Source organism: Eucalyptus grandis, chromosome 3, assembly GCF_016545825.1.
Source record: "Eucalyptus grandis isolate ANBG69807.140 chromosome 3, ASM1654582v1, whole genome shotgun sequence".
Taxonomy (NCBI): Eukaryota; Viridiplantae; Streptophyta; class Magnoliopsida; order Myrtales; family Myrtaceae; genus Eucalyptus; species Eucalyptus grandis.
In genome coordinates this window covers 71274869-71298359 of record NC_052614.1, presented here as the reverse complement: position 1 = coordinate 71298359, position 23491 = coordinate 71274869, and the positions used below count along the sequence as shown (strand labels likewise).

Here is a 23491-nt window from a genome sequence, read left to right as displayed (position 1 = left end):
AAAGAATGAGTGGCAGCTGAGAGCATCTTAATCGTGTGTTTATTCATAGGGCGGGTACAGCACCTGAGATTACTAAAGAATTAGGGGAAAATTACTAAAAAAGTCCTAAACCAATTTTAATTGTGTCAATTTAGTCCTAAATTTATTTTTTTAGTTAATTGACCCATAAACCTTTTGAAATTGTGCTAGTTCAGTCCCTCTGGCCAAAATTGGCCGACTGGCATTGACTGGCCACCAATGACAATTTTTTTAATAACTTTTATTTTGATTTTTTATTATTTTTTTTATCTTTTTTATCTTTCTTTTTTCCTCCTCCCTCCTCCTTCTTTTGGCACCAACAACCGACCAAAGGGGAGGGCTAGCTAATCGCCAAATTGGCTAAACAAACTTGCCTTCGCCATCGTTGGGTCTGGCGAGGCAAGTCCTCACTAGATCTAGCGAGGGCTAGCAGGGGCTAGTGAGGGCTTACCTTGCCAATGGCTCTAGCTAGCTACTAGCCAGCCCTCCCCTCTGGTCAATCATCGGAGCCAAAGGAAGAAGGGGGACGAGGAAGGAGGAAGGAAGAGAAAAAAAGGAAGAGAAAGATAAAAATTAATAAAATAATTGAAAAAATAAACTATTATTAAAAATTGTCGCCAACACCGGTTGGTCAATTTTGATCGGAGGAACTAATCTGGCACAATTTCAAAAAGTTTAGAACTCAATTGGACAAGAAATTAAATTTAAAATTAAATTTGTATAATTACAATAAGTTTAAAAAAAATTTGGTAATTTTCTCGAAGAATAAAATTAAAAACAAATAAGCAGGCGACAAAGTCAAATCATCAGCAATATTGAGTGTTTTTCTTCGTCTCTAGTTATCTTGCTTCCTCGTAATGATTCATTCGAAAGAAAGAAGTTTCGGAAATGGTAGTGGAGTTGGCAAAAGGAAAAGAAATAAACATGTGTCGAAGTTTCGTGTTTTGATCAATCTTTTGGTTTCTCTTGATTACCTATAAAGCCTTGGCCCTTTGGCAAGTAACTCAATTGGGCTTTGGATGCAGACTTCAATAAATTTGATTGAACCTTATCAACAATTTGACACTGTTGCTGAGCGCAGTGTGATGTCGTTTTTCTTATAGTAGCATTTTTAATGCAATGACGATCTTCATAATTCTTGAAGAAAATGGAAGCGTATCCAACGCTGTAAAAATCTAGGAGATCTGCATTTAACGTGTCACTACCAATACCTTCTTTGATACGAATAGGCCTCTTTATCTTCATTCACTACATTCATCGACATGACTTATAGTAGTTTAACTATGGGCTCTCTATCAGGATGCTTCAGACTCAAAACTCAAAAGAAGGAAAAAATGTAAATTAGTCTCAATGTTGATTGTCAAAAACATCAACTTTACCAAAAAAAAAAAAAAAAAACATCAAGATTCGAATATGCAGAAGCCATAAAATTAAAGAGGAGCACAACCAATCCTGTCTTTTCAACTTAAGAGAAACTTTTCCGTCGTGAGTAGTGTAGCTCCAAAGAAACCTGCCTTTCCATCTGAAGTTGACGCCGGAAATTTGCAGTGAAATTCTCCGCCTTCCCATCGACATCGTCCCCTTCGCAATCATTTCCATATGCATCATTTGTGACCGATACCATCACAAGGGAAAGATACCATTGTCACACGTTCTCGTGCTCCATCTGATTCTGAACTACTCTCATTTCGATTTGCCCCTTTAATGGGGTGTCGCAAGCCCAATGAAGTACGACTACGCCACAACCATCGCCTTTTATGGGTTCCGCTAACAACTGGAGCGGTTACTCTTCGTCATCTGCGAATTAGCATGTCCTTTATCGTCTTCACCGCACTCGTCAAGTTCCTTCGTAGCATCCACCACTTGGATGATGATGATTTGCCCATCATATGTTCCTTCCTCTTTCAAGTAAAGGTTTTGCAATTTGATAGGCCCCCTGAAATGAATCAAAGTTCATGCAGCGAAAGAAGAGAATGAATAGTAGGGGAGAGCAGGTGTCGTGTGGGCCTTTACATGGCTTGGAGATCACTTCACAGGAAACGAAAATTGCCCAACAAGACACTCGCTTCTTTACTTGGTTGCGTATCAGCAACAGTAACAGCGTTTAGACTTTCCAGCGATACCCGTGTGGTGGCAATTGCCTTGCAGTCTCAGTGAAATTCTGGACAAACCATGAATGCTACAAGTTCGGGCCCATTAGTTAATTCATTAAAAAGAAACTGCCAAAGGACCTTACCATTTGGTATACCCATGACATCATGCATTCAAACTTGACCAGATTATTATTATTATTATTATTATTATTATTATTATCCAGCTGCTTTATATGCTCAAATTGAGCTGTCAATCTCACGAATGACATTGACGTCCCGCTCCTGGTTTTGTTATACATGCACTTGCCTTGAGGCCTCTTCCTCGGGAGCTAAGTCTTGATGTCTTGGATAAGCCAAACAATCAGGGTAAGCTGAGCTGCATACCCGACTTAATGTGCAACATTTTAGTGAAAGTTAAAAATCAGTATATTTTGACGAGGAAAAACTACATGAATGTACACTAATAGAGTTTCAAAAGTGCACACAATCACTTCCTATTCTCTCTCAATTTTTTGCATTGTCAATGCACTAAATCCTAGTTGCATGAACTTATACATGTACTTGTTATTTGGCATCCACATAAAAATATTTAGGAGCAATGCATAATATGCTAAATTCGTGTTTTCCCAATCATGAGACTCGTTTCATATGTAGTTTGGATCTTTAGATCAAAAGAAAAGAAATTGTCACAAGAATGATTTAAGCACTATAATAACTCAGTAATTTTTAAGTTAAATTACTGTTATGAGTTTAAAGATTTCAGTTGCATCTTCATAAAAATTAACAATAAAAAACACCGATAATTTAACCCATAATAAAATCCATTTGTAATCTAACATTCTAGTGATTGCACTACTCCTAATAAGGGCGTAATTCTTGTGAACTAATCTATTACACAACCCGACTCTGAATTTCCCTAGGTGAATTTAAATGGGAATTCTTATGAGAGTTTTGGATGTGCCCGCTTTTCGAAGTAAAGTCCTTTCCGTTCCCTCCTCCTGGTTGGCTGAAAGGAGGCCACTTTCAACACGACGTTCCTTTGTGTGTGAATGAAGGAAATTAGCAGTGTGAAAACACACAAAAGGAACAGTAAGGGGGAGCTGGAAATGGTCGAATTCTAGGTCAAAAGTGGGTCAAAAAGGACACGGCAGCGGAGAAAAATCCAGCACATACTCATAGTTTCTTTTCCTCAATTTTTATGACCGAGTCTTGAAAACCAATGAGTTCTTGCCTGAGTTTTTATTTAGGGTTAATACCTTGAAAAATTTCAAATCAATACACATATGACAATTTCCCTGAATTAATTTTTTAACCACTAAAACCCCAAACTGATATATTTTTGACAAATTTATCCTCTATTAATTTCCGTTAAATTTTATTATCAAATTGCTAAGTTTGATGACACGCCAGTTTAGGATTTGCTCTTTGTATGTCACAATTGTATAATTTTTGTGATTTTTTGTGGTATTAATCTAATTTAATAAAAGATATATTTGTTTGGGGTTTTTGACGATCCAACAAATTAGTTTAAGGTAAATTTATGATAAATGTACCAGTTTGAGGTTTTTGTGATCATTTGGGAACATTTGTCATATATGTACTATTTTAAGATTTTCATGATAAAAAAAATTAGTTTATGGTAAATTTGTTATATATGTATCAGTTTGAGGTTTTTCTGAGTATTAACCCAAATGATTTTTTTCTTGCCACGTTGGTGCAGCTCCTATTAAACAAGAATAGTTAGTTAATTGATGACTGAGCTTAGGGAACTTGATGGGTCGATGATGGTGCTCAATAATGCTACACTTTGGAAAACCAAACACTAATAGTCTTCATTAAGGGTTTGGGCAGAGAACACAAAAAGAAGAAGAAAACAAGCAGGAAAAGAAGAGCGAGTTGTACGAAAGAAAATGGGGAGGGATAAAGGACAAAAGAGAAAAGGCGCCTTAAGGTTAGGACGTTGGTTGAAAATTGAGGAAAAAAACAAAAGAAAATGAAAACGAAGAGAGAATCCAATGCAGCAAAGAGACATCGCCCGGTCTGAGTTGCGGCCCCGACTTTGCAAAATTTCTAGGAGTTTCTTTTTCTGCTACACTTTATATCATTCACGTCATATATTTTCGATAAGCATTAGGGTGGAGGAATCACTTTAATAAAAAAAAAAAAAAAAAAGTATGTTTACTCTGCATTTCACGTAGAAATTACTATTTGCACATAAGAGAAAGTCCGACCTAAAAATTTTGAACAAGTGAAGGTAAATTATATACATATAAGGCCCATTAAGATCTCGTGAACGAATGGTAAGAGATAATTTTTAACAAATTTCATCAGCTATTTGCATTGTATAGACACAATATGCAAAATCATTCTAAAGATGTTCCAGGAAATGACAACCCTAAGGGGAAAATCCGGCAAACTTGCAACATCACTTGGGAGCATCAGGGAAAAGACTTTTCCCTACTGCCCTAACAAGAGCACAATCGCAACAATCAACGTCGATTCTCCTTTCGGAAGTCGCAAATCTTGGATCATCATCATTTACATTAGCAGGAAGACACGCAATGGCTCTTCTTGATTCACCGGAACTTGGTGATGGTGATGAGAAATCTCATGTATTTGTTGAGATTAATGACATTCTTGAAGGATGAATCAAGAGCCCCCAATGCCCATAACTTTTATACTTCTCCAATCACTTCCCCACTCCTAAAGATATTGCAAGTTTGCCGAACCTGCCAATGTTCCTTCCACCAAGCCGACGGAGTATTTGCTTCCAAAATTATTTCAGGAATTTTGATGCACTATCACTTCGATTTTCTTTTTCTTTTTTCCTTGGGTTTTCTTGCTTTTGTTTTGTTGATCTGTTACTTATTTGGAGCCATCAATACCATTCAATTTTGATGAATAAATGTACTTCGCAAAATGTTTATGATAAGAATGCACTCCGTAGTAAAACGTTAAGATTAAGCAACACTGTCAAATTGCCTAGATCGTAGGACGGTCAAACCATGCGAGAGGAACATGCATCTGATTTCATTGATGTACATGTACTTCATCACATCTACGGACCTTGTGATCCTTCTGGTTTAGTAAATATGGAACTTTACAGAACAACATCCATTTGCAACAAGGTATGGCAATTGAATAACTTCAAATTTGCAGGAAAGCATGCTCAAGTAGCATAGCTGCTAAAGGCCTCTCGGTAGGCTGTCTTCGAAAGCAGCACTGCAGTAAATCCTTTCCCTCAGCAGATAATGTCTTAGGTATTGCTAAAGAACTTCGCTATCACCTTAAATATAGCTTGAGCCTGCATTAATGATTCAACCTTAAACAGAAACTCATGACACTGATCATTACCAAATGGTAATACGCATAGTCCCAAACTTCCAAAAGAAAATGGTGACAATGATTTGGTTGGAAGCGTATTCCTTGGAAGGACCAACAGAGAAAATGATAACGCGATGCAGTGGACTTACCTGCTCACACTCACTCCAAGGAGGTTTCCCAGTTATCATTTTGGTAATAGTATGTCCCAAACTCCACATGTCAGCAGTACGATCGAGATCCGTGCTGTAATTATTCGCCACCAAGGACTGTATGAGCTGCAGGATATATTATTCCATCATTCCGCCATGACAAAAAAAGAATGTAGCATTAACGTTCACAAAAGTAGAGTACCTCTGGAGCCATCCAATTTAGACTTCCCTTCAAAGAGCAGTAAGCTGCTTGTCCAGTTAGCTAAGAAATGGTACAGCATTAGTAAAGCGGAAGACTATTTGGTATGTTCATGGAACACTGGATAAAATAGCAACATTTTTTTATAGACAAAGATACATCAGATCGATAACTGAATCAACCACTTTCAACTTATGTTAGCTCATTACTGAGAAAAAAAGACCATGAAGCAATCAACAACATGATTTCAGCAAATGCTTGAGAACTCAAAAAGAGAGCAACGATACCTTGGCTACAGTCCAGAATTCCATTCTGTGGACCAATATACTTTTATTTATAGCCCATGTTAGGAAGGAGGCCCTTCTTTACTCTAACTAAATTCGATCAATCTTTTGGAATGCAGAGGAGCAGCAAAAACAACACCGCAAATTTTCGCCAAAGGTATTGCATTCTATTTGACTACCACTCTGAGTAACTTTTTAGAAACCAGTAAAAAAGGAAAGAACTCTCATTAAGTTCTGGCATCTATTTACAGCAAGAAATCTTTTCCTGTTTGCAACATAGTAACTTTAACCGAAACAATGGGAAAAAAAGTGAAGAAAATTACTCAATAACATTTTATCCTCTGTAATAGTTTTTGCACAGATAAAATGCCACAAACCAATAATGAGAAGTGCACAGTCACCCAGGGTCCCTGACTTCACATTCGAATGCACCACAGATCAGCAAGGAATTTCTACATGCACTCAGTAGTCTTGCAGTGAAGAGGTGGAAACTCACATGTTTAGCAATCCCAAAGTCAGCAAGTTTGAATATCCCAGATGCATCCACAAATAAATTAGCTCCCTTTAGTTCCCTACGCAAACCAAAGAGTTTTGACAGGTCTATAGGCACAAAAAAGAAGGTCCAGTCGTCCTAATCCAATATGCAAGTCATCTCATGATGCTTGATCAATGGTTTAGAATTACCCTATATGGAGTTGTTAACATGCAGTGAAGCCAATCCAGTCACAATATGGCAGGTAAAAGTGTGGACAACCGATTCTGTCAGGATCCCAAGATGCTCCTGGGTATACTTGTCCATCGAACCGTGATGTGCATATTCTGGATATATGTTAATCCAATCCTCAACCCGAGTATGTATGAATATGTTGAAATTTTGGTGAGTCAAATTACGGATGCCCGTTGAGCTAGGATGTGTAGATGCCGTGGAAAGTTGACTCACAATTTCACTGCCACAATATTGCAGAATGTTCGGATGTCTAAGCTGGCTAAGTACCTGAATTTCCTGTAGTAGCAAAGCAATCGATCACCTGGAACTGATCAAAGAAAATTTCCCCAGCATATTTGGATCAAATGGAGGATAGATTGGATCCCAAAGCATAACAAAAATACTACCTGCTATAACTGCCTCATGCACTCAGCTGAAGTTGGATCATTAGGCAATGGCTCAAACTCCTTTAATGCACATAGACATCTGGTTTCTTTGTCACTTAAAATGTCAAAGTTTAGCTGACTGGATATCTAAAAAAATGGAACATGTCGAAGTTTCCCAGAGCTAACTTACTGGTTGCTTGTAATGTAAACACTTCCGAAAGTGCCACGTCCAATAAGCTGGCCTTTTTGCCATTGACTTGCCAGTGGTAACTGCTCTGATCTTTCAGCAACTTGAGCTGAAGCTGTAGAGTTCTCCATCTATCCATGACTATGAGGCGTCAAAAGAGGGGCAATAGCTGTGCAATTCTTTCTTCTTCATCTTTTTACACATTTAACTCAAACTAGGGCTGAGGTGAATTTTGACAACAAAGGGCGAAAAGAAAACTTCCCAGCCTACATTTCCAGATATGATACAACTACTAAGCAGATCAATATTCTATTCCTGAAAGTTTAATGTCAAAACAGTTTAATCTGGGTCATGTTGCTCTGATCCAAAAGAGCAAAGCCGCGTATGTGGCACAACATTTTCGATCAACAAGTTAGAGCAAATATCATATATGAAATTCTTTCTAAACGCAAAAAGATTAAAGTTAGTGCTGCCCAAAATTCTCTCTTTTCTTAGAAGGCTAATATTCCAGGAAGATCAATCCATAATAATAAATTGTCCTTTCAGTTATAAGACAAGATAGGAAACAGACTCTGCTAGTCCCTTGGCTTCCCAAATATTCAGATCCATTGTTTTTTGGACTAACCTGAAATGTCGACCAGATCGACTCATTTCCAGTAGTCAATAAAACATGCGACTGCATTCAAAATACACAAAGCATGGCCACACGAAAAAAGTCAAATTCATATGGAAACTTGAGTCAACTTTGCAGGAAAGCATGGCCGAGCAGCAGGGCTTTCTTCAAGAGCAGAGTCATGGGATAACCTTTCTCTGGCGTCCAATTCTGCAAAAAGGCCATGTTAGAGCTGCATGACTATAGAGACAGAAAAGCTACACCTTTATGAGGACTTTTAAGAAGTGAAGCAATTGTATATCAATTTTAAACTCATTAACCTATAGCATTTGGAGGACTCGTCCCCTCCCACCAAAAAGGATATTTAGCATGTTTCCCATTTCGGAGATAAGGTTGAAGAATAGCCTGAGCATTCGGATGATCCCACATTAGCGTCTTCCACTTTTCCTCATGTTCCACATAAACATGCGGAAGCTCCTCAATTCCACACAATTGCAGTCGCAAAGGAATCTCCTTCAGTTCTGGACAATCGTCAACTACCAATTCTTTCATGGAATCGCAGCTTATTGGGACTTTGCATATGCTCTTCAGCTGGGGTAGAATGTATAGCTCCAACCGCTCCAGCTTCGGGAGAGAAATTGAAGGCTGGAAGGATGAAGGGATGTTGTTTACAGGAGTCATTGTGCTTCCTTCTTGGCCTTGTCCCGCTCCGCTTATCATCTCCACCATTCCTACACACCATGTAACCTCAATACTTTGAAGATTTCGAAGATGGAGCAGCCACTCATGTGAAAACAGCTTTCTCATGTTATCACATTCATCTACGTCAAGAAATTTGAGAGAAATCTCTTCAACTGGCAAGCATGGGGGAGGATCTCCGATTATCTCCTCCATCTTGCCACAACCAAGTACTTTAATTATTCTCAGATTAGGGAAGTGGGGCATCCACTCGGATTCCACCACTCTCTTCATTTTATCACAGCAGTCAACAGAAATCTCTTCCAGACTTGGGAAAAATGGGAGCAGATGTGGTGGTGGGGATGTAACTGCTGCTATTATCCCCACCATTTCCTCACAATCAGATATTTCAATCTTTTGTAGATGCGGAAGGTTGGATTTAGAATCGTGCACAAAGAGATACTTCAGTTTCGGACATTCTTCTATTTTCAAAACCCTAAGGCTTGAGAAGAAGAGAGGGGTAGGGGCTGTGGCAGGGGAGTCATGGATGTCGATTACTTCATCAGGTCCTCCACGGAGCACCACTAAGTTCATCCGTTCTCCTATTTCTGGCCCCTCAAGGTATTCAAGCCGACCCATGCCGGGCAAATTTGTTATACCGTTGCATTTTGTCATTGTCATTGTCTGCACATCTCGGGGAATCAAAATAAAAATGCCGGTGTATTCCCCTCCCACGCTCACAATAGCATGACCCCACTCCTCAATTTTGACACTCCTCTCCAGATTCCCAAATCGAGCATCATCACTTACTTCCGCAACAAACTCTGAGATTCCTAGATTCACGATGAGGTTGTAATAGCGAGGGTTATCACTCTGCTCAATAACCCTCACACACTTGTTGAAATCATCCGCATTTTGAGGGTAGCATCCGACTGTCTCCAATGCCCCCAATTTTGTAATGTCTTCTTCATTTACCGCTGAAACTTCAAGACATTGCAAGTTTAGCAAATGGTCCAGTGTTCCTTTGGGCAATCTCTCAATACTTGTTTCGGTAAGGTCAAGGTATCTCAAGTTCACCAACATTTCCAAGCCCTCGAGCACTTCCAGACTCTCACAGCCACTAGCGTCCAACTTTCTTAAAGACGTGAGCTTCCCTAGATAAGGAATACGGCGCAATTCCCTACAATCTCTTAGCAATAGTGCTCTCAAGTTTACCAAGTCTGACATGGAATTTGGAAGTTCCGACATATTATATCCACTCAAATTTAGAACCTTCAGCCCCCATAATTTTTCAAAGAAACAATCAGGGATGACCGAATCACGTGACAAGCCATAATCCAATAGAAGTGTTGATAGCTTAGGGCAACTTGGTGAGAAGTTCAATGGAAATTCTCTAATGTTATTTTCCATTAGAGAAACTTTCTCCAAAACATCCGTCCAATATTCCTCAGGCGGAATTCTCCTCAACCACTTTCCTGCTTTTACAATGGAAGTCGCACTCATGATGAGTAATGCCATGTCTCTAATTAAATCGTGCATCTTCACCTGCCCCCAATGATTTTCCAATAAGCAAACATTTTCTAGTTCGTTCAAGATGGAGAGGCCTCTATCATATTGTTCCTTCCTCGTACTCAATCCACCAATCAATCCTTGGTCAATAAATAATTCTACTAACTTGAACTTGTTGATCAACTTATCTTCAGGATAAAGCGCACAAGATAAGAAACACTGTTGGACATCAGGCTTACCAAGCCGATCATAACTGAATTTCAGCTTCATTAACACCCTGTTCTGCATATCGGTTTGCCCTATACTTGAATCTCTCAATTTCACCAAGGAATCACTCCATTCAGACACTTCGGTCACTTCTCGCATGCTTCTTGCCATCGTGATTACTCCAATCGGCAAGCCTGCACATTCTTTAACAATGGACTTTACAATTGCTTCAATTTCCAAATTAAGTGTCACTTCGGATCCAAGCTCCTTCAAAAATAAACCCTCGGCTTCTTTTTCAGATAGAGGTTCGATTTTTATCTTCTGTTGACATAGCATCTGGCGGCACACATTAAAGGATCGAGTGGTTAAGACCAACTTAAATCCATCTGCTCTCACAGGGATTCCCACCTCTTCAAGATCAAGACGCTCCCACACATCATCAAGAATCAATACACAATTCTTCTTTCTTTTTAAACGCTCGGACAACTTCGCTGCTCGTTTCTTCTCATGCTCATCCTTCATAAAGCCAAAATTTAGTGCTTTCCAAATATCACTCTGCAATTTATAAATGCTGAAATCTTGGGACACAGTGATAAAAGCCACACCATCAAAGGTTGCATCTTTGAGAAGTCTATTATGTATGTGCATCATAATAGTTGTCTTCCAACACCACCCATTCCACAAATACCTAATTTGCATGCATGATTCTTCTTCAGATGGCCCCAAATCAACTCAATGTTCCTATGAATCGCTTCACCTGTTAACTCTCGTTCCAAAAATGTGTCTACTTTGGCATCTCTCTCCTCTATGAGTAGTGTTTGTGGAAGCGTTTTCCCTATGAGTTCTTCCACTTCTCTCGTCACTGTCTCCACCTGTTCCTTTGGTGGCAATTCCGCATTGGCTTGGCCAATTATTTGGAAATTATTTCTTGCTCTTTCTGTCTCTTTCAGCCATCTCTCAACCAATATCCTCGGCTTCTTCCAAACTGAGGAAGCAGCAGACTCTATCTCCATCTGCTCCTTTATGACAGCTTCTTTGTTGTCGAGTTCTTCCACTTTTCTTTTCAGGTTTCTTATCTCTTCATCGTTGGCACGGATGCTCCCTACGTTCATGATTGGAGAACCCCTGTTCATATCTAATTTATAAAAAACATATGTTAGATTTCGATAAAATAATTTAGGGATTGCTAAAGATCTAGTGGAACCATAGTAACAATGAAGATTAATCCAGATACACCTTGTGATGACAATGGGCCTCTTGTATTTGTTGCTGCCTCTAGAACTCGCGGATCAACCGTTGAGGGATCTATGTCCATTGGAGTTGGTGAGGGAACATGGGTATCATTCCCATCTTCCTTATCACACCTTGAGTGAAGGTGATCATAATGCTGGACAGCATCGGTCGGATTTGTATTGCCAAGTAAAGGAACCTCTTCCACTACACACGGTTGACTACAATCCTGCAAACAATTCGTACTGTCCACATCAAAGGATAAATCATTTTGCAATGACGATCCCACTGTTGGATTATGTTCATTCGTTTGTATTTCCTCAGGAGCATTTACAATTACCCTAAGAGATTCAACAAGATTCTCTAGCAGAGAGTCATGAAGATCGGGTTGCCGGGTGGTATCTTGATTATCCAGAGGCATGGTTGCATTCTGCTGCATATCTCTTGTCTCATGATTAATTGATTGATGTAGAACACATTGATGTTGAGGGGACAACAAAGCTGGTTGCACTAAAATATTCAAGCATAAGGTCAATCAACAATGGGAAATCAAGCCATGGGTACAGGTAAAATGAACATCTAGAACTCATATCCCCAGGAAAAAAAATCTACAACAAAAATCACCTTGCTCATAAGTTAAATATTTTGATGAAATAAACCATGCAGTAAAAAGATAGTGATATCAGACATATATAATGTGCAATGATACCACTGTAATTTGGAATAGATGAAATATGAATATAGATGAATTTGAGTAATTCTAGAGAGAGTTAATAATACGAAAAATATAATGATGTTTTTTTCTCCATGCCTAGATGAATGTATAGAAACTTCACATGAACATACCATGGCTATTTTGCACTAGTGAGAGCATTGTTAAGCTCTGATGAAATTGACGCTTACCTTGTTGATCAGAGGTGTAGTTTTCCATGAGCGGTGCCAAAAGTTCCTCAGTAACGTGAGAGTCGATTGTATGCTGTGATGCAATTGAGGGATCTGAGTGCATCAGAATTTGCAATTGAGAGTGCTGATTACCATCCTGCAAGCAATTTAAATTACCTACAGCAGGTAATTGATCATACTGGGATGCTGATTCCCCTGCTGGAGTCTGCTGGTCATTCATTGGCATTTGAGATCGAATGGAACATTGTGGTTGACCTAGCAAATAAAGAATATATGATTGTACTTCTGCTTCCCCTAAAGCCATCATTGAACATGATGAGCTTTCACCTGTGTGTTGTTCATCAAAATTAGGATGTGGTTGATTGGAACACGAGAGAATGCCTACTATAGTTAGTTTACTGGATCCAGTGGGTCCAGTGGACACATGCAACACATTCGATGCACTATTATTGAGGAATAGGTTATCAACTCTCTTCACATTTGAAAAGAAGTGTGGGAAAAGCATGTTTATCGGAGATATTTAAAAGTCCCCACTTTATTAAAAAACTCGACGTGTTTGTGTTGAAAAATATAATGAATGTTTTTTCTCCCCGTCTAGACAAATGTATAGAAACTTCACATGAACATACCATGGCTACTTTGCACCGATAACGGCTCTGTTGAAATCGGATGAAGCTGACGCTCTACTTGTGATTGTTGGTCAGAGTTTACTCCAATGTCGGTCACTGTCATAAACTGTGGTACCATTTGTTCGAGGGGATCTTGTGAGAAGAGATCTGGTGATGATAGAGGCGTCTGTAGTGGTTCAATGAAAGATTGACTGTTGGCATCTCTGCTCTCTTCTTCAGCCACCTCAACTTGAGTCGACATCTCACATGATTGTGGTACCATGGAGGATTCACCATTGGCCTCTCCGCTCTCATCTTCAGCCACCTCAGCTTGAGCAGGCATGCCACGTGATTGTGGCTCCAGGGAGGATTGACTGTTGGCTCCTCTGCTCCCTTCTTCAGCCACCTCATCAAGTAAGGACCGCATTAGCGTTCCTGCGTGGTCCGGCACTTCTGTGCAAATGGAAATTCCTTCATTTGGTACTTTAAGCAAGTGACCTTTCACTCCTCTAAGGTCTCCAGAGAATTCTACACTACAGTAATGACATCGCCATTTGTTGTCCTCCACTCTATCAACAAATTTCCAGGCTATATCCTCTTTATTATGAACCTGCAAGCAAATAGAGCACACCCCATCATACATTATCCCTATTTTCCATACATCTTCTTAGCAGGCATAGCATCATTCTCAAGCAGATAATGTAGCCACCACAAGTACTAAAGTTACCTCATGATTGAGTAACAATTCCATTAGCGTGCATATGTGCTCTGGCACTTTTGTGCAAGAGGCAATCCCTTCTTTTGGTTGTTTAAGAAAGTGACCTTTCACTCTTGTGACTGATCCAGAGGACACTTTATGGCAGTAAGGACAACACCATCTCTTGCCGTCCAGTCTAACCACGAATTTCCAGGCTATATCTTCAGGTCGCGGCATCTTGTTGTCTTGATTATCAACCTGCAGGCAAAGAGAGCGCACCCAACTATATAACCTACCGATCTTGTGTATATTTTCCTAGCGCGCAAAGCATTATTCTCAAGAAAACACAAGCATCCGCAAGTACTAAAGCGGGAAAGCCAAACTGCGCATTAATATCCAACAGACCCAAGAATAATTTGCTGTTTTTGAGACGAGAAACACCCGATCTAACTCAAAGACACCTTGGGAATTGCGGACTCCCTTCTCATGAAAATAATTAATTCTACAATTACGAGATTGGACAGGTCGCCGCCCCGAAAAGAGGCTTAGCCAAGAAGTCAGGCGGCACACACTGTTCACCTGCGGCGCAGAGAGGAGGACTTGGAGAGTTCGTTGCTCTGGAATCTAACTCCAACTAGAACTCTGTGAAATCCCTATAGACTCAAGGAGATGTGGGTAATCAAAATATGATTGGATTTTGGCGGCCGACGCGTTGCCGGTGAAGCAAAAACCCTACGTAGATCCGGATATTAAACTTTTAAAAAAACGAAAATCCCTAACTCGTGAGAAATAGAGGTAAAATCTCTTGCCTGGTGCTCGGAAATGGAGATTTCAGGCGTCGCGCTCGACCCTTTCTTTCGACGGGCTGCAATCCACCGTCGTCGCTCTTCCCGTCTCTCTCTCTCTCTCTTCTCGCCCCCTTCTCTCTCTATTCCTCCGTCTCTCTCCGTGCTGTGAGTTCGAGTGTGGCATCCTTCGGGGCCATTTTATAAGAAAGAAGCCGCGTCACTTCTGACAAAACTTTCGTGACTTCGTATAAAACATTTAAACGTTTTATACAAGTCAGGAATTTAAACGTTTCATACCAAGTAAGGACAAAAAACGTTTTATAAGAAGCCACATCACTATTTATAAAGCTCTCCTAACCAGCACTTTTTCTTGCGAAAATGCCTTTTCAAAGGAGACGATTAGACCCCTTAATAACGTGCCGGGTCCGTTCGTTTTGTGGAAAATGACTTCTGAGAAAAAAATTTCCGGATTTTCAGGACGTTCGTTTAACCGAAAAATCCAAGCTGTCGAAAAATATTCTTCATCATTGGAAAACAACCTTAAAGTGAGGAAACGTTTTCCATGACCCCTCTTACTTCTTTTATCAATACATTTTCGTTTTATTTTTATGCTTTCTTTTTCTCTTTTTTTTTTAAATTGAGTTTTTAATTTCTTTCTTTCCTTGTCATCTTTTTCTTTGGCGGTGGGGCGACCGGCCACGGTGGTGTCCGCAACCGGCCGCAAGCCAGTGGCCGCGAGGCGAAGCTCTAGCCGGCACGGGCTAGCTCGCGGCTCGCCGATCCGACGAGCCAGGCGGGGCTCGGGCCTCGCCCAGCTTGCCGCTGAAGCCGGGCTCTAGCGAGCCACGAGCTCGCCGGATTTAGCGCGAAGCTCGGGCTCGCCGGATCGAGCCCGAGCTCCACCGCAGATCCGGCGAGCTCGCGGCTCGCCGAGCCAGGCGAAAGCTCGAGGTGAGCTCGGGCGAGATCAGTGAGCCTCGAGCTCGGGCGAGATCGGTCGAGCCTCTAGCCCGTCGGATTGGCCTGTGACAGGCCATGGTCAAGTAGGAAAGAGGCGGCGGGGAAGGAGGAGGAGGAAGGAGGCGGCGGAGGAAGGAGGAGGAAGAAGGAAGAGAAAGGAGGAAGGAAAAGAAAACGAAAAAAGAAAAAGAAAGAAATAATAAAAATTTCGATTTTTTAAAAATATAAATAATTAAAAATTCATTTTTTTAAAATATAAAAAAATTTAATTTTTGGTCAATTAAAAATATTAAAATTCAATTTTTGATAATTTTCTCAAACAATTATATGAGTTAACGAATAGTGGAAAATATTTTCCACTCAAATTTTAGGTTTTAGTAGAACACCGGAAAATAGAGTCATTTTCCTAGAAAATGACTTGGAAAATGTTTTCCGGAAGCTTGTGATATTTTCCACAAAACGAACAGGCCTTAGTTCGAATCTCATTTACATGGCCTTTTATATTCATATACCACTTCTTTTAGGACAGACTTTTTTTTGGGGTGGGGGTCGGAAGGATAGATTTATTTGAAGTTGAAACTTATCGAAAAAGAATCCTTCTATATGACCCGATTGATAGATCAACCAAACACAGGAATAATACACTAGAAGTGTAAAAATTGTGTACGTCGTTCACTGTACAAAAAAGTTTCCGTTAAATCACTTAAGTGCCAAATCTAAGGAAAAATGATCACTTTAGTATCACTAGCAGAGATTCGACCAAATTGATTACGTGACTTCTATATATTTAAAAAAAAAAAGGGTTGATGTGGCTTTTAAACAACATTGTTTTCCATCCTTCTTAAAAGACAATGTCATTATGCCATCATACGTGGATGGGATTATAAAAACGATGTTGCATAATTCACATAGGAATTGAAATTAGGGTTCTTTGTCCACATACGAAGTACGATCCTCACGACGCTAACGTAGCTCGCTCGCCCATTGTTGCTCACCTACCATCACTTGGCCATTGTTGTAGTTGCTCAACCAGGTGAGTGACAACGAGGTCGTTCATGGTGTGCATGCCCTACCTATATAGGGCCCATCCTCTGCAGCACGAACTGGTCCTTGGAGTCACTATTTCTGGGCTTGGCCCACCACGAGAAGGTGGGGAATGACCATAATGATGGAGGTGCGCGGTCATTCTGGAGCTTAGGAGCGAGGAGAGGCTGAGGTCAGATTTATTTGAAGTTGAAACTTATCGGAAAAGAATCCTTCTATATGACCTGATTGATAGATCAACCAAATACAGGAATAATACACTAGAAGTGTAAAAATTGTGTACGTCGCTCACTTTGGTACAAAAAGTTTCCGTTGAATCACTTAAGTGCCAAATCTAAGGAAAAATGATCACTTTAGTATCACTAGCAAGAGATTAGGCCAAATTGATTACGTGATTTTTATATATTTAAAAAAAGGGTTGATGTGGCTTTTAAACAACATTGTATTCCATCCTTCTTAAAAGACAATGTCATTATGCCATCATATGTGGATGGGCTTATAAAAACGATGTTGCATAATTCACATAGGAATTGAAATTAGGGTTCTTTGTCCACATACGAAGTACGATCCTCACTCGACGCTAACTGTAGCTCGCTCGCCCATTGTTGCTCACCTGCCATCGCTTGGCCATTGTTGTAGTTGCTCAACCAGGTGAGTGACAACGAGGTCGTTCATGGTGTGCATGCCCTACCTATATAGGGCCCATCCTCTGCAGCACGAACTGGTCCTTGGAGTCACTATTTCGGGCTTGGCCCACCGGGGAGAAGGTGGGGAATGACCATAATGATGGAGGTGCGCGGTCATTCTGGAGCTTAGGAGCGAGGAGAGGCTGAGGTCAGATTTATTTGAAGTTGAAACTTATCGGAAAAGAATCCTTCTATATCACATGATTGATAGATCAACCAAATACTGGAAAAATACACTAGAAGTGCTAAAAATTGTGTACGTCGCTCACTTTGGTACAAAAAGTTTCCGTTGAATCACTTAAGTGCCAAATCTAAGGAAAAATGATCACTTTAGTATCACTAGCAAGAGATTCCGGCCAAATTGATTACGTGACTTTTATATATTTAAAAAAAAAGGGTTTGTCACGCCCCGAACCTCGAGCGTGCACACATCCCACAGCGGTCGATCAAATATGCGACATCCCAGGATATGTCGCCGACCCATTCATTTATTTACGCATGCGGAAGCGAAACAAATCCATTGACAACATTTAACTTGGGATAGAAAAGCAGGAAATCAATCACAATACCAAACACTCATTTACAACACATAGGTTTAAATACAACTCTAGACTGTCTACAAGATAGACCAGCTCGACAAAAGGGGAACTATCCTAAAACCAATTAGCAGGACACGTTCACCGATACTTCAATCTCCACCTTTCCAGACTTAGGGCTTTAGGCCCTCCACGACCGCCGTCTAGGGACCTGAAATTTTAATCCCACAACCGGGATGAGACGATGTCTCAGCAAGTTCAACCCCCTAAACCCCTATTAGAAAGAAAATACGACCCAGGTGACCTAGCCACATCACACAGAAGACTTACCTCGCATTAGTCTTCATCTGCATTGTTAGCACAGTTTATATAATTCAACCACGTGCAATTATAATAACCAAACAACTGCAGCACAATCAAATCATCAAAACAATTCAACCACTTGGATCGTCTCAGCGATCAATCGACTTGGTCGATTACATGTCATTCTAGCAAATCAATCATTGCTCTTAATTACGGTCCTATAGGAAGATTTAACAACCAGTGGCAATCACGGCCACACTCGGCACGACCTTAGTTAGGTGGTCCATCACGGCCTGTTGGGCACGACCTCTCATAGGTGGTCCATCACGGCCACTTTGCACGACCTCTCATAGGTGGTCCATCACGGCTTCACCGGGGGCACGACCTCTCATAGGTGGTCCATCACGGCCTCAGGCGACCACCTCTAATAGGTGGTCAATCACGGCCCCATTAGGCACGACCTCTCTTAGGTGGTTCATCGCGGCCCTATTAGGCACGACCTCTCATAGGTGGTTCATCACGGCCTCACTAGGCACGACCTCCAATCGGTGGTTAATCACGGCCTCACTAGGCACGACCTCTAATAGGTGGTTAATCACGGCCAATCTCCCATCAATTCCCACACTTAGGTTTTCTAAAGAATCCTCATAAATCGCAATCACACTCAATTCGCCACAACCAATCATCAAATTCAACTTCTAAATACGCAGCCGATCGGTACGAAATTCGAGAGTTTACGGTCCAAATGAAATTTTCCAATTTTAATAAATAATTAAATTTATTCCAAAAATTAATTAAACAATAATATTCATATTTTTTTTGGTAAAGAATAATATTCATATTTTTTGCAATCCACATTCAATTTATAATATCCGACCATCAATTTCAAAATCCGAATACTGGCGGCGATCGGCACGAAATTATGAGAATTTAGGATCCCGACAAAATTTTCGGAATTTAATAAATATTTAAATTTATTCCGAAAATAATTAAATAATAATATTTTAATAATTTCGAATAATGATATATTATTAAATTATTAAATAATTTCGAAAATTTTAAATAAATCAAAAGTAAATTCATTTATGTCACATCAAGGCTTATATTAATATAAACCTTCATTTAGCCTTAAATTAAACTTACTTTAAGTTAATCAAGCACATTAATCTAATCTACACTTAAATAAATTAAACTAACCACCTAATAGCACTTAACATAAACTAAACACACCTAAAGCATCATTAACCCTCTAAGCGAGGTTTAGTGAGTTAAACTCACCGAATTAGCGAGCCAAGCGGACCGAAACGACGGGGACGCCAAGGAAAACAACTTTCCTCAAAGCGGGCCGAGCATCCGGGCTCGGGAAGATGGCCAAAACGGGCCAAACGTCCGCTGCATACCCATTTTTCGCACCGCTGGTCACGGGCGGAAGAGGGCCAAACGGCGGTTCGGGTCGGAATGGGCGGAGGAACGGCGAGGAGTTGAACCGGACTTAGGCGGGGCTTCATGGTAGCCGGAGGTGAGCCGGGACGGCTCCGGTGGAGCTCCACCGGATCTGAAATCGCTCGCGCTGGACTCGCGGAACAAAGCGGGACGACGGTGAGAGGAAGACGGAGGCAGGCGGAGCCGTGGCGGTGCACGAGACGGCGAGCTGGCTAGGCAGCTCGGCCCGAGTCCTGTCTGGCTCCAACGGTGGCCGGCCCATCTTGCACGACGGCTTGACGCAGCGAGATCCAGCGGAGTAGCGACCGGACGAGCCGGGAGGCGCACGGCAGCCAGGCTCGGTTCCCGCCGGCTTCCACGAGCGAGCGACGGCGAGGATGGCGACGGGCGGCGCCGCTGTTCCAAGCGACGAGCAGCTTCTCCTCTGCGATTTCTGGGGCTTGAAGAAGAAGATGAAGACCATGGAGGAATCGCACGGAGGAGAGAGGAAGAAGAGAGGGAGGAGAGAGAAGAAGAGAGAGAGAGATGGGACCATTTTTCTTTTCTCTTTTCTATTTCTTTAATCCCACACAATGGCCCACCATGACATCATCAAATGATGTCATATCCCACTATCTCCAAACCTCCCACAACATTTTCCAATGGTTGCAATTTCATTTTCCGCCAAGATTAATTCTTGTACACTAATTTCTCCAATTCCATTCAATTCTCTTCCAATTGAGTCCAATTGAAGTTCATAAAATTAATCCAATGTCATCACACTTCAATTCACATCTTCACTTGTCCATAAAACCCACTTAAGTCCCAAAGCGCGATTAAAAGCGGCCTACTAATTTCTCAAGCTAAAATAGCCATTCTCGGATTTAATTTGCCAAAGAACTCGATTGCATGAAAAATCTTCCAATGATGAGTTAATATTCCTAAAATGATTTGTGACACACCAGACTTCCAATTTCTGAATTCGATCTCAATTCCACGGTTAGTTTCACTTTGGCACGATACTAGTGCGGCCCAACCTACCGGGTAGCCTTTAGAAATTTTCATGCATTTGACATGTGGTTGATCATCTCAAGCCACAATGTACATTTTTGAAACATTGGCGACTTTCGGTTGTCGGATAATCTCAAGGTTTCAAATACGAACACAAGTACCCAATCGATAGAAAAGTCGGTCCAAGATCGGTCGACAAGGATTATGCGATCCGATGGAATCACCCACACTCTATCACATGCCATTGTCAAGTCGACCTATATCCGGTCTCTAATCGATTTTTATTTGTGCCATAATGACTTGACAAGATTAGCTTGGCCGAAAAGGTCGCTTCGGCCAAATTCTCGAGTCTACGATGCATTAGAATTTCTTAACGACTTTACCCGATAGACTAGGTTTCTCATGAGTGGCCGACTCAAGGAAAAGAACTATATGCGTGCCAACGAAATGCCCGTCTCAATTTATTGAAAATAGAATCGGAAAATCGGGATGTCACAAGGTTGATGTGGCTTTTAAACAACATTGTATTCCATCCTTCTTAAAAGACAATGTCATTATGCCATCATACGTGGATGGGCTTATAAAAACGATGTTGCATAATTCACATAGGAATTGAAATTAGGGTTCTTTGTCCACATACGAAGTACGATCCTCACTCGACGCTAATCGTAGCTTGCTCGCCCATTGTTGCTCACCTGCCATCGCTTGGCCATTGTTGTAGTTGCTCAACCAGGTGAGTGACAACGAGGTCGTTCATGGTGTGCATGCCCTACCTATATAGGGCCCATCCTCTGCAGCACGAACTGGTGCTTGGAGTCACTATTTCTAGGCTTGGCCCACCAAGAGAAGGTGGGGAATGACCATAATGATGGAGGTGCGCGGTCATTCTGGAGCTTAGGAGCGAGGAGAGGCTGAGGTCAGATTTATTTGAAGTTGAAACTTATCGGAAAAGAATCCTTCTATATGACCTGATTGATAGATCAACCAAATACAGGAAAAATACACTAGAAGTGCTAAAAATTATGTACGTCGCTCACTTTGGTACAAAAAGTTTCCGTTGAATCACTTAAGTGCCAAATCTAAGGAAAAATTATCACTTTAGTATCACTAGCAAGAGATTCCGGCCAAATTGATTACGTGACTTTTATATATTTAAAAAAAAAGGGTTGATGTGGCTTTTAAACAACATTGTATTCCATCCTTCTTAAAAGACAATGTCATTATGCCATCATACGTGGATGGGCTTATAAAAACGATGTTGCATAATTCACATAGGAATTGAAATTAGGTTCTTTGTCCACATACGAAGTACGATCCTCACTGACGCTAATCGTAGCTTGCTCGCCCATTGTTGCTCACCTGCCATCGCTTGGCCATTGTTGTAGTTGCTCAACCGCAGGTGAGTGACAACGAGGTCGTTCATGGTGTGCATGCCCTACCTATATAGGGCCCATCCTCTGCAGCACGAACTGGTGCTTGGAGTCACTATTTCTAGGCTTGGCCCACCAGGAGAAGGTGGGGAATGACCATAATGATGGAGGTGCGCGGTCATTCTGGAGCTTAGGAGCGAGGAGAGGCTAAGGTTGATGCTTAGGCAAGAAGCGGCGGGAAGAATAAAAGGTGAGGGTGGAGGAGGAGGAGGAAGAAGTGGGTCGAAGGTGGAGAGAACGAAGACGAGAAGTGCAAGGGAGACAAGGAGGGTGCAGATGGAAATGGTGGACTGAGCTCTGCTTAGGAGGCAGTCGGTCCTTTTGAAGGAGGAAGGAGAATGAGGAGGAGGACAAGAGCTTAGGCTTGTCGACAATGTCAAACGAACCGGAGGCGAAGCGATGCTAGTGCTAGTGCTGTTCTTCGAGGAAGAAGATGAGGAGGAAGCCCTTGCCTAAGGAGTTCTAATTGCTGCTCTTGCCCATGCTCGTCACTAGTTTGCCCATTTGCTCACCTTCTACCCCCTTTCTCAATTTAGAGATTTAGGGTTATTACTCGGGGGAAAGACACCAAATAACATCATTTTGTTATTTGAATGCTAGCTGTACTCTTCGGCAAGCCACATCAGCTTCAAAAATTAATAAAAAAGGTGTCGCATTGGATTTCCAGTCAATCAGATCGGTGTTAGCACATAAATGATCGTTTTTCAAACTTTTTGGCCCTTAAATGAGTCAAAATAAACTTTTGACACCAAAATGAATGTTGTACATAACTTTTGACACTATACTTACCCCCACCAAATACTATTCTTTTCTTATTTCCATTTATATTAAAAGTCTGTGATCCCAATTAAATCTATGTGTTTTCAAGAAGATGCCAAATTATTCAGGGGCAGTACAACGTATTCTCAAGTAGATCTCTTTGGGGGAGATACGTCTGAGATGATATATCCATCAACTGCGTGAATTGCCAAAAAAATGTTCACAAATACAACCAGTGCACAAAGGCTCCGACATCCTAAAGCCCCCACTCCATGTCTTGCCATCCTCTAAGTTGAAACCTTATCATCCATGCAAAAAGAAGCAAAAAGGGAAACTGACTAGCAAGATCTTGACAGTGTTACGATTAAAATTAAGAGTGAGCAACCACATGCTCATGAGGTTGCTGGTGATCATCCAAATGCAAATGTCCATCACCAATCATGGCAGAGTATTTTTATATGATCTGCAAAATGAAACATTGGAGAGAGTTATCCTCTGGTAATCTTATACCATGTTTATTACTTTCCACTTCTATTGATATTGTTAAGTTGAAGCTCCAAATGTTTCCTGCATGGTTCTGTTGATCTTTGGTTTGTCGTGGATATGTCCATAATTGTACGCGTACTCAATTGGGGTGGATTCGAACAATTCTTGGATAGATCATAAAAATTGACAGAATTGTTCACCATTATCAAGACTTGAGAACTCTTTGACTATCTATCTAAAGAAGAGAGAATGGCGTGGAACCACCATGAAGTCCT

General features: G+C 41.0%; 2 protein-coding genes across 2 annotated transcripts; both read right to left on the bottom strand.

Moving 5' to 3' along the window:
- Positions 1-5367: 5367 nt before the first annotated feature.
- LOC104431010 (disease resistance protein SUMM2-like) lies at positions 5368-10875 on the bottom strand. Its single transcript, XM_039310005.1, has 8 exons — positions 8280-10875; positions 8081-8169; positions 7972-8022; positions 7350-7477; positions 6564-6639; positions 5787-5846; positions 5585-5710; positions 5368-5415 (listed from the first exon to the last, which is right to left on the bottom strand). Exons 1-8 carry the CDS (start codon positions 10873-10875, stop codon positions 5368-5370), a joined length of 3174 nt encoding a protein of 1057 aa, XP_039165939.1.
- Positions 10736-14737, bottom strand: LOC104451421. The gene is made up of 6 exons (XM_039310460.1): positions 14601-14737; positions 13822-14049; positions 13116-13704; positions 12487-12741; positions 11590-12093; positions 10736-11488 (listed from the first exon to the last, which is right to left on the bottom strand). Exons 2-6 carry the CDS (start codon positions 14026-14028, stop codon positions 11001-11003), a joined length of 2043 nt encoding a protein of 680 aa, XP_039166394.1. The 5' UTR covers positions 14029-14049; positions 14601-14737; the 3' UTR covers positions 10736-11000.
- Between the last annotated feature and the right edge of the window lie 8754 nt (positions 14738-23491).

What these genes read in the sequence shown, in the direction of transcription:
- LOC104431010 (XM_039310005.1), bottom strand. Translation starts at nt 10,875, where the DNA reads ATGAAGGATGAGCATGAGAAGAAACGAGCAGCGAAGTTGTCCGAGCGT. An exon ending in GTTTACATTACAAGCAACCA is followed by an intron (nt 6,640 to 7,349) that starts GTAAGTTAGCTC and finishes TGGTTTGCGTAG; the next exon opens with GGAACTAAAGGGAGCTAATT. An exon ending in ACTTTGGGATTGCTAAACAT is followed by an intron (nt 5,847 to 6,563) that starts GTGAGTTTCCAC and finishes ACCATTTCTTAG; the next exon opens with CTAACTGGACAAGCAGCTTA.
- LOC104451421 (XM_039310460.1), bottom strand. Translation starts at nt 14,028, where the DNA reads ATGCCGCGACCTGAAGATATAGCCTGGAAATTCGTGGTTAGACTGGAC. An exon ending in AATTGTTACTCAATCATGAG is followed by an intron (nt 13,705 to 13,821) that starts GTAACTTTAGTA and finishes ATTTGCTTGCAG; the next exon opens with GTTCATAATAAAGAGGATAT. An exon ending in ATCGGTGCAAAGTAGCCATG is followed by an intron (nt 12,742 to 13,115) that starts GTATGTTCATGT and finishes TTTATTTGCTAG; the next exon opens with GTCAACCACAATGTTCCATT.